General features: G+C 41.0%; 1 protein-coding gene across 1 annotated transcript; it reads left to right on the top strand.

The window, feature by feature from the left end:
* Positions 1-1,492: 1,492 nt before the first annotated feature.
* Positions 1,493-10,067, top strand: LOC146981256 (uncharacterized). The gene is made up of 18 exons (XM_085786308.1): positions 1,493-1,651; positions 1,792-1,943; positions 2,711-2,864; positions 3,035-3,227; positions 3,368-3,462; positions 3,555-3,741; positions 4,657-4,754; positions 4,846-4,999; positions 5,090-5,208; positions 5,309-5,473; positions 5,620-5,733; positions 6,195-6,250; positions 6,732-6,846; positions 7,116-8,298; positions 8,404-8,558; positions 9,047-9,116; positions 9,195-9,396; positions 9,502-10,067. The coding sequence occupies exons 1-18, from the start codon at positions 1,558-1,560 to the stop codon at positions 9,994-9,996; spliced, it is 3,801 nt and encodes a 1,266-aa protein (XP_085642434.1). The 5' UTR covers positions 1,493-1,557; the 3' UTR covers positions 9,997-10,067.
* The last annotated feature ends 1,006 nt before the right edge of the window (positions 10,068-11,073 follow it).

The following is an 11,073-nucleotide window of genomic DNA, read 5'->3' on the forward strand; positions in this document are numbered from 1 at the left end:
ATTGTCAGCGAGTATAACAATACTAATATAATATATAATATATACCTGACCTTATAAGTCAAGATAAAATGCTTTATAGTGTGTTATGATTATTGTTATAAAGCATTATGATCATTTATGAGTGTTTATAATTATAGTTATACAGTGCTATAACTGCATTATAACTCATTATAAGTATGGTTATAATGTGTTATAGAGATAGGCGTCAAATAAAATGTAACCGAATTTTCTTTTCCTGATGTGTTTGGAAATGTCTGTCTATTGTCTCTTCATGTTTCGATTGCACCATTTTTTGTTTTGTCTTTTACCAGTGAACCTGCTAAAATGATAACGATGATCTTTATGTGTCTGTGTCGGTTTCCCTTCCACATCAACTAATATTTACCTGTGCAGATTCAGCAGTGAATAAGTGAAAAATCTGTGGCACACTGAAACACTAAAGGATCAGACCTTACATGGCCATATTGAGGATCATGAAAGCCTATATGATCAGACGGGTATCAGTCCTCTCAGGGGCCACTAACTGATCTTCACAGTACAAAGCTCCGCAGCCTCTTTTCATGTCACTTTCATTGAGTGGAGGGTCACAGTGCGAGCTCTATAAAGTGGCTGGGCCCATTCAAGGGACTAAAGAGGACAAAGCTGAGCTCGCTGCGGTGCCACAGACTCACAACCAAAATAGGAATGAAGCAAAGAGAAAAGGGAGGGGAGGGCACAAAGAGCAAGAGAGACATGGAGGAGGAGAGAGAATGATGTTAAATTCATCTGCTGAATACATTTGCTGGAAACTGATCAAAAGTGAATGTATGCAGACCGCAGGTTCATCCTTATGTGGTAAGGTCCAGTGAGCGCTAAAGACAGAAGCTAAAAATGACGTTGTATCACTCCAAATCATTTTTACATCTGTTCCCATCATGCTGCACACTTATGTCAGTAAATGGGTCACTAATGATTTAGAAGAAAAGTGTCTCTTTTAGGATATGTCCTGCTTAGTGTTGCCAAAATGCATTCAAATTTAAATATAGAAACACAGCCAAAACAAACTTATTTTAGTGTTTTCAGAAGAAAGCATGCTTTTTATAAGTGGCCTACCCTTGAATCCACTGTATAGGTGGATTAAATATATATCTATCATTATTTAGTGGTTACACCTTTTGACATTTCCAGGGCATTCAATCTTTTGTTAAAAAATGGGGCAAAATGTCATTTCAAATGACATGAAAACCAACATGAATACAAAATGTACATTTTAACAAATCTGATTAATGCTTTTAAAACATTTTTTAAAAGATAAGATAATAAGAGCCTCATGATGAACTTCAACACTCAGAGCAAGGGACTCAGAGCAAGGGAGCACATTGTGGAGAGGAAACAGTCTGCATCAGTGCTCATGGCAGTGGGTAAAGTGAATTAACAGCTGACACTGACACTTCCTGTTTCAACTCCTGCCTGTTGTTTCTGTGCGCTCACACACACTCTCTCTCTCTCTCCCAGCTGACACCATGGACGAAGCTGTGTGGTGGTTTCCTCGTGCCTCCCAGGGAGCTCTGCAGTAGGATGACTGTCTGTACCTCCGTCTGGATCCTGCCACAGATGACTCCCCACCTCTGTTTACTCATCCTGTCCAGCCTGGCAGTCTCGTCCCAACTGGGTGAGCCCATGTGTCTTAGACGACTGTAGACAACATACTTTTACTAAATATATGCTAAATATAACCTGAGTCTGTATAAGGAGATATACTGTAAACATGAAATGGATATTGTGTCCAATTATATTTCCACTGTGCTCCAGGTTTGGAGGATGTTTTCTTCAGTCCTCAGGACCAAACCGTCAGGGAAGGAGAGGGAGTTTTCCTCCAGTGTGTGTCGGGGGAAAGTTCGCCTCCTGCGAGCATCAGCTGGCTCAAAGATGGAGGGGAGGTCACAAGAGGTCGACAGATCCAGGTAAAGACCTGATCTAATTCACTGTATTCACTTGTAGTATTTGTTTACCCTTGTAATACGCTTCCCCCCCTTTTTCCAGGTAATTGGGTCAAAATTTACACAAAGGTGATTCAAAGTGTTTAATAGTAATAAAAGACACATAAAATAGAAGTGTGTAAAACAAAATAGAAACACAGATTTCTTTCATTCATTTTTCTACGTTTCGTGAAATAATATTTATTTCTCTTTCAAGAAGTCACAGGCCTCAAAGAGCCTCTTAAAAGCTCAAATAAGGGGGCAAAGCATATGAAATAAAGGAGTATTATGCAGCCATGGTACATTTGTCTCTTGTGTCTTTATTATCCAATCAAAAAAAAACAAGTTGATTTAAACAAAAAATATATTTTCAATCAAATAATAACTCACTTCAATAAAAAAAAAAAAACCTTTTCAATCAAGAAAAAAGGGTTCAAATGCAATTTTTGCATTCAAAAATGCACTTTTTTCTTTTTGATTGAAGTGAAGTTTGTTTTGATTGAAAATATCATTTTTGTTTAAATAAACATTTTCTTTTGATTGAATAATAAAGACACAAATGTAGGCTACCTCCATACCATCATGGCCGACAACATTCCCTACTGAGTCCTGACTTCTTAAATCTTACACTTAACAAACTCTACTGGTCCCAAATCGTGAATCACAGCACAACATAAAAGATTTAAAAAAACGAGCCCTCATCGTGTCCTTCTTAGACAGAGCTGTATGACGGTGTGTGTTTTCTGTTTCAGGGAGAGTTCGGAGGTGGTCACCAGAGGAAAACCTCAGGAACTCTACATCTTTTCAACGTCACAATCGAAGATATTGGGATTTATGTTTGTGTCGCACACAATCCTTCACTGAACATCAGCAAGATGAGCAAACCAGCTAAAGTCACTGTGGAGGGTGAGGACAAACATGTGCATGATGTTGTTGCTTGTTGGGAGGTTGCATAAGTAAACACCGATGTATAGATTTTAATTTTCATTTAGTACTATCGCTTTAAGAGCCACTTCTATACGCTGGGGTCACTATCTTTCCAGTGTTGGAACTCTGAGTGTCCATCTGTCTTGCAGGGGTTCCCAGACGGCTGCAGATCATCCAGGGCCCTGACAACATCACTGTTGCTATAGGAACAGAGGTCTCCATGCACTGCACTGTCCGCGGCTTCCCTGTTCCCATGGTGCACTGGTTCAAAAACGGCTGCCTCCTGTCGAACTGCTCGGCCTCGTTCAGCCTGCAGAACAATGGGCAGCTGCTCACATTCAGGTGGGACAAGAGGAATATTAATTCTTTATTGTTGTTGAGATGAAATTGTAATGATGTGTGTGCAATATGAAGCTGCAGGAGGTATCGCACTCTCTGGAGTTTTGATTTTAGTCAAGATGATTTCATAATTTTTGTCTCAGGAATGTGACGAGGGAGGACGAGGGCTTTTATCACTGTGAAGCATCAAACCAGAAAGAGACCATCAAGTCCCAACCAGCCTTCCTACTTCCAGCTGGTACTGTAGTAATAATAATAGCCTAATAACAATTGTGAATTTAATTGTGTCGCATAGTATAGCTTACAGCAAAACACGTTTTGTGTTTCCAGAGATGGACTGGAGTTTTGTGCAGCAGCCTGTAAACCTGACAGTGAAGAGAGGCGACAACGTCACAGTCGCCTGCAGACCTCCACTCAGCAGACCGGCAGCACAGGTCGCCTGGTTCAAAGACAACCAGCTCCTCAGTCCCACAGCTCGTGTCACCGTGCTGCCCAGTGGAGACCTCTTCTTTCACAGGTGTGTGCAAGCTTTTTTGGCAAAACTTTATAATAAGTACAGTACACACTATTAAGCATTAGTTAAGCTTTAAATACTGAATTCATAACACATGAATACTCATTAGGATGTAGTTTATAAACACAGTAAAAAACGTTTTACTCATCATTGATAACTGTAACTCTAACTGTATTTATAAATTACAAACTAATGAGTATTCATGTGTTATAAATGAAGAATTCAGTATTTATTAATGCTTAACTAATGCTTAATAGTGTGTATACTTATTATAAAGTGTTACCAATTAGATAGATTTAAAAACTAAAGATGACCAGGCCTTTTCAGTCGTGGTTCTCGTCCTCTGTTACCTTAAAATGCAGAGTTTGTCTATAGTTTTAAGAAGTTGTTAAAAACTCACCTGTTTTCTTTGTGGGTTTGTCTTGTGTGTAGTTTTTTATTGCTTGTGTTTAATTGTTTTTTACTATTTTGTTTTATTTTGTTCTGTGCAGAACTTTGTACGCTTGGTGCTTTAAAATGTATAATATATACTGTATATAAGTGCTATAAATATTTATTTTGGTCATGTGTATACAGCCACCAGTTCATTTCTGTGTTGCACATTTTTAAAGTCATGTGACTATACACATATAGCAGTTTATCTGTCAGTATTATTCAAGGTACAATAACACATAGGCCTACTAGACACTGCTAACAAAATATGTGAAAGTATATTTGAGCTGCAGTGGTTTCTGTGGTTCTGGATTTCAGCACCAAGTCTGGAGCATTTTTGTGCAGACTACTCATGTGCCTGTGTGGCTACTTCGACTTCCTCCCAGTCCAGAGACATGGACCGTTGGGTTTAACTGGTGACTCTAAACTGTGTAAAAAGTATAGCTATTGAATGTTTGATTATCTCTGACGTTGTTTTCTTTGCAGCGTCGAAGCGTCTGACAGTGGGAGTTACTTCTGCAGAGCCTCCAACATCTATCTTCACAGATTTCTCACCTCTAGACGAGCGACACTAACTGTGCTGGGTATATTTACACTGTAACACTTATCATTCAAACTGATGATTTCTAGTGGAAACTGTCAATGACTCTTTTACTAATTTTTCCTCTCTGGCAGCACCTCCAACTCTCAAAGTGTGGCCCCAGCTGTTGACGGTACCAGTGGGTGCTCGGGTGGTGCTGGAGTGTCAGGTGTCGGGTCACCCTTTACCCTCCATCAGCTGGATCAAGAGAGGCCACTCCAAGCAAACTGGAGGCAAGATTGCTGTGGGGTAAGTATGCTGTTATCATATCAGTAACGCGAGGCACTAAGACATCTGCTCTCTGGTGAATGATCTCTTACATCTTACATCTCTCTGCAGACTGAGGAATGCCACTCTCTACATCCAGTCAGCCAGGAGCTACGATGAGGGAGTGTATGTGTGTGAGGCCTCGAACACACTGGGCCAAAGCCGCAGCACAGCAATGCTGAGAGTTGCTGGTATTTTTAAAAGCAACACATTGCAAAAAAAAAAAAGAATTATAATTTTAATACCTAAAATGCAGAATTTGACTTAAGTTTCTTTTCATTCTCCTCCCAGTGAGCCCCATCATTGTGACCTCTGTAGGTCACCTGAGCTGCAGGGTCGGGGCTGCAGCCGTCCTGCCCTGCAAGGCTGCAGGGATTCAGCCCATCTCATACACCTGGACAAGAGACAGAGAGACACAGTCCCCTGTTAGTCTCACTGAGGACAGACATGTTGATGGTGAGCAACAGGAGAGGCGCAGTCTGGAGTTATTTTCAGCAGCAGACATTATTTTATTTTATTTATTTATTTTTTTACAAAAGGTTGAAACAGCTGGAAGACAGCCAGTAATATCTGCTTGTTTTGTTTTTTTTACTGCGGTGTAGAAGACGGAGCTCTGCATATTCTAAGTGTGCAGAGGTCTGATGGAGGAGAATATTACTGTACTGCAGAGAACCGAGCAGGACGCCATCAGAGACGCACCATCCTCACTGTCACAGGTACTTTACTGGTATTTCTTATTTCATGTTTAACTTTATCTGTTGTTGTCCTTGAAATATATATTTAAAAAAAAGTGGAGCTAAGAGTGAGACAGAGTCTGTAGCATTTACAGAAGAGGAGCACATGGAAATAAGGGAATTATTCGTCAATTTCCAAAAGATTTCCTATAATGTAAGGTTTTATAAAGCGTTGAATATCCCACTAAAATTTACAGACAGATGACTAACAATAGGATATGTACTAATACTGTCACATCACTGTATATTTGTTTTATGTGTGTATGTATGTCTGTGCTGTAAATGCATGGTGTAATGTATATATATGTTTGAGGTTTTAGTTTTGCATCATCACCCAGGCACACTTAGAGCACACAGGTATATGATTCAGTGCTTTGTTGACCTCATGTGCACAAGTCTATTCTCCTTGCTGATTCTCTCCCATGCTGTCCTCTGTCCTAAAGCTGAAGATCATCCAGCTGATAGTGGCATGAAGCAGACAAGACTGGTTTTGTCTGCTGTGAGTAATGATGTTGATGTGAAAATCTCTGCTATGGCTTGTGTGGTGACAGACAGCTTGTGTGGTGGAGAGATGTTTGTTTGGCAGAGCTTGAGTACCACGGGACTAAACTATCCAGCATACAACATGAAAATGCTTCAAACACATTGATGCATCATAATATAATACATAACCATTTAAGCAGGAGTTATGATGGCACTTTTGTTTGAGTAAAGGATCTGTTTCCTCTTCCACCACTAGGTGACACTGTTTTGCTTCCAAAACAGTGTGTGGACACTTTTCCCATTTTTTCTATGTGTGGTCTCAGGCCAGAAGCTGTAACTTTATTTGTGGTGGCTTTCTGCTGTCATGAGTGACATCATTGTTCGTTATCTGTGGCCTTTAACCTGCTTATAACTGGTTTTGTGGCTTAGCTCGTTTCTGCTTGTTTGAAATGTGTTGTCTGTTTTGAATCAGACTCTTTGTTTTCATATTTTTCCAGAGTATCAACACTAGCAAAGAACGGCCAGTTTCCCAATCCAGCAACTTTATGGCTGAGCAATACCTCAAGACAAGACATCATCTACATGTACAGGCACAGCATAAGGAAGCCACATGTATGTATTTTTAGACCACAAACCATATTTATAGGTTATGAAAAACAACTTAAACAAGACAAATGCTCCAAGATTTAAGAAGTTACTTACTTAATGATGCTGGTGTGAATTTTAAAGCTTGTCATTACTCACTTTCTCTCAGGGTAACTATAAGTGAGCATCCTGTTTTGTTGGTTGGAGCAAACTAAGTTGTCGGAAAACAACTTTTCTGCATTGGATTTGGTATAATCAAGATGATAAGGAATTGCTTTTGTATTTCACCATTTCAGGCTTCTCATCAAATTGTGATGCTACAACAAACAGAGCTGCCACCTTTTCTACGTTTTCAAGGGGAACAGTGGCTGGGTCAAAGATGGCACCGAGGCCGCTTGGGCATCTTTCACACCACCTTCTGATTCAGCCAACAACCAATCCAAACCAGCCTTTAATCACGCAGATGCAGCCTCCTATGTTGCCGCCTCCTCCGCCTCCACAACTGCCAGTAACTACTGCCACGCTTCTGATTTCAGATAGCGAACCAACAACAACGACACCCAGCCAGACATCAGTGGTCACTGTTGAAGTGTTGGGTACAACCCCTCAGTATGAACTCCCTGAAAGTCAATCCCATTTAACGTTAACATCACATGCACAATTTCAGCATGAAGTCACTGAGGAATTACTGACAATGCCTGATACTCAGAGATCTACCACCCGTACTGTGTCTCCAACCATTCAAAACACAGAGTTCCTCACAGAGACGCCCATGACCCAAACACAGTCAAAACGTCCACTGGCCGGACTGTTTGGTTTTCTCAAGTCAAATTCACATTCACAGACTCCAATTCCGAGTATTGTAACGAAAACTATGACAAGTATCTCTGGTTCAGCCACCCAGTTGCACCTATCTCAAACTCACAAACCCCAGCTGGTCACAAAAAGTAAATTCTACCCATCCTACCATGAGCTGACCTCAGCCCAGATTTCCCAAACCAACCCTCTGCATCAACAGCCGTCACCGACCCACTCACAAATCCCTCAAACCCATCCTCAACAATCCTTCACTTTCAGTTTCTTACCCAAGTTCCATCTGGAGTTATCAACAATTCAGCACCATCTGCCTCCTACACAACCTCCACCTTCTTCAATCACGACGTCTCAGCCATCCAAAGTTCACAGTCAACCCTCGACAACAAAACCAACTTCATCCATTTCAACACCTCCTAAAACCCACCCTCAGTCATCTCCAACGCAATATTCAGGCTCAACTGTCCACCCTCATGATAAGACCACTGATCTCCTAAAAATTGACCCAGAGAATCCAGTTGTCCGTCAGGTAAACATCTCTAATCAACGAAATGTTACTCAGCAAGGTGACCCAGGTCAATCAGCTAAATCAGCCAATGATACTGAGCTTACTGAGTGGCTGAAGAGGAATACTTCCCAATCCCCTATGACCAGTAATGATCCCAGGTAGGTCAAATGAAAAGAGGATGGAGCGACCGGTATTTCATGCTACTACAGAGTTTCATGGTAAGAACAGCACAACAACACTTCTGTTTGTCGTTCACGCTCCAGAGTGACGCAGCAGTCTCCTTCATGGCTGCCCGTGCTGGAGAAACACGACATCCCCATTGTGGTGGGAGTTGGTGTTTCTTTGGCCTTCATTTTCATCACGGTTACCTTCTATTCGGTGGTCCAGAAGAATGAGCCTGCACCAACAAGCCGAGCAGGTCTGAAATCCCTAGCAGCTCCAAATGACAGCACACCTATTCTAAGTACTGAACAGTTTGTATATAGTTCAAATAAACAATTTATAAGGTGTTTGAGCTTTAGATGTGCATGTAATGAGACCTTAGCTGTGTCCCAATTCCTGCCTCCTTTGTGAAACCAATTGGATCACAGTGGTGCAACTAGACTTTCCCATTTCAAAGGTCCCTCCCTTCATATGTGGAGCTCTTTTGTTGCCCAGTCTATTCCAAGATTTATTGTGCCCCTGTAAAGATAGGAGTGGACATTTCATTTTGGGTTTCACTGTCTATAAATGACCACATTTTTCTGGTCCCTATATTGGAACACAGCTATTATGATCATACGTCAATGCTAGGCTTATTGTTTCCTTTGTTTCTAGGCTTGGCTTTCTGCTGGGACAAACTAATCTCAGTAAATGTCAACGTCAACTTCTTTTAAAGCCAAATTATTTAATTAATGCCCTTAACAGCTCAGAGGAATCTGGGTGTACCCATACGACACGCGGAACGACGAGCAGCAGGACGTACATATGAAAACAAGTGAGTATGCCATTAGACAATAGAAAATGAAAGTGATAGGACCTTAGAAGCGATCATAGTGTTGTTTGTCTCTCTCAGAGCTTTTGAAGACGATGACTGCGTGGCAGTGATTGAGCAGAGCCCCAACACATCAGACACCCGAGCCCGACCTCCAGGACCCAGTCTGGTCACGGTGCAGATGGAGCCCACATTTGAGGATCGTCAAGAGGATACACCAACCAACCTGGGCAACCACTCAGTCACTGTGGAGACTTATCCTGAACCGATTCTTGACACAAAGGTTTGATACCAGAGAAAAGAGAGCTCATTAAAACCCACTGGCCTGTGGGTCATATTGCTTCTGCAACATGTCCTCAAGTTCCCACCTTTTTCACTCCTGTTTCAGATTGATCCTTCTCTGGAGGAAGAGGAGAAGGGCTTCACTTTGTCCCAGCCCAGCATTCAGCTACAGTGCTCTGAGGACTGGACCAGCAACAGAGAAGACAACCACAGCCCGTGCCAGGATGCCTTACCTCCTCCCTCATCTTTACCCTCCCGATCACCTTCCCCCTCCCCACCATCCAGACGTGAGGAGGGCCTGCGCTCTTCATTAACCCTGCAATGCGCGGAGCCCTGTGTAGCACCGATCCACCACAGCCTCAGTATCTCACATGGCAACCCTCCCCTGCTCCTGTCCCACCACGTCTCCTTGGGTCTCACTACGGTCGCTGTTGATGTCCATTTTTACCCAGCAGCCACTGCTTCGATGGCAGTAGGCACAACCACACATATCAATTCAATGTCTAATTCCTCTTCAATGACTGCCCCTCTCTTCAGTCCTCCATTAGTGAACAGTCGGGACAACGACCAATCAACTGCCAGATGTCACCAATGTAAGTAGCTGCAGATAAAGACATTAAGTCCAAGACCAACCAACTCCAAATGTATCTACACCACTTTACCCATGATGAGGAATACAGGTTTGATGTGAGAAAAATGAATATTCCACATTGGAAAGAATGTTTTCCAAATGAAAGATACATGGATATAAGATAAATAAGTGTCACTAAATGGACACAAGCTACATTTGCTCATAGTTAGCAAAAAAATGTTTGTTTTTTTAATATCCCTGTGTAGGCTACACGTTAAACAAATTATATCTTCATATAAGGCTATTTTTGAATTTGGACAGAAATAGGCTAGCTGTTTTCACTGTGCTTTAAGTTTTTATGCTAAAGTAGCATACGCCGCCTAGCTAAGACAGCCAAGCTAAATGCATACCTCATGACTTCAGTTTCCATAAATAATACACACAAAAGAAGCTATTTGATGTTTTGCTATTACTGCATTGCCAACACTAGCATTAATAGCTGCTCTCTTGCCAAAAACTTCACTCAGACAAAACAAGAGGGCTAGTATGCTAACTTCACCACAAAAAGAAGCGATAGAATAAAAGTAAAAAATAAATAAATAAATAAAACCTAACCCTCAATAATAAACACTCATAAACAGCTGTTAATGCTAACATTAGTCATGCAGTGATAGCAAAACGTGTTGCTCTTTAGGACCAGCGTCGAGGCCTTGAGGCAGTTACTTTAGCTTATTTTGGTGTGGTATTAATATTCTCATCCAGCAGCACTCGGCAATAACAACTTTTGGTTAATGTTTATTTCATAGCTTTAGTACAACATTTTCTGTATCTGGTTACATTTTTAAAAAAATGTCATGTAACATGTTTAACTGGCTTTTTCTGAATACAACTACAATTTAATCGTTAATACTGTAGTTTTGTTTTCTTTTGTTTTAATTATCTCCTTTGAAAACACAAAAGAGAAAATGTACATGTCTAGTATTAATTTTATTATTATTTAGGTAGACCCTCAGTCATATATTTCATATTATGTAAGTGATTATAAGTTATTTCAAGTAGGCTAATAATGTGTTGTATAGTAGACAAGACTTCTATAGTGAAACAGCC

The sequence above is a fragment of the Trachurus japonicus genome, chromosome 9, assembly GCF_045865225.1.
Source record: "Trachurus japonicus isolate A0001 chromosome 9, Traja_1.0".
In the NCBI taxonomy this organism is placed as follows: Eukaryota; Metazoa; Chordata; class Actinopteri; order Carangiformes; family Carangidae; genus Trachurus; species Trachurus japonicus.

Excerpts from the sequence above, each read along its gene's own strand:
- LOC146981256 (XM_085786308.1), top strand. The coding sequence starts at position 1,558 with ATGACTGTCTGTACCTCCGTCTGGATCCTGCCACAGATGACTCCCCAC. Across the intron at positions 1,944-2,710 it reads CAAGAGGTCGACAGATCCAG|GGAGAGTTCGGAGGTGGTCA; the intron begins GTAAAGACCTGA and ends TTTCTGTTTCAG. Across the intron at positions 6,251-6,731 it reads CAAGACTGGTTTTGTCTGCT|AGTATCAACACTAGCAAAGA; the intron begins GTGAGTAATGAT and ends ATATTTTTCCAG.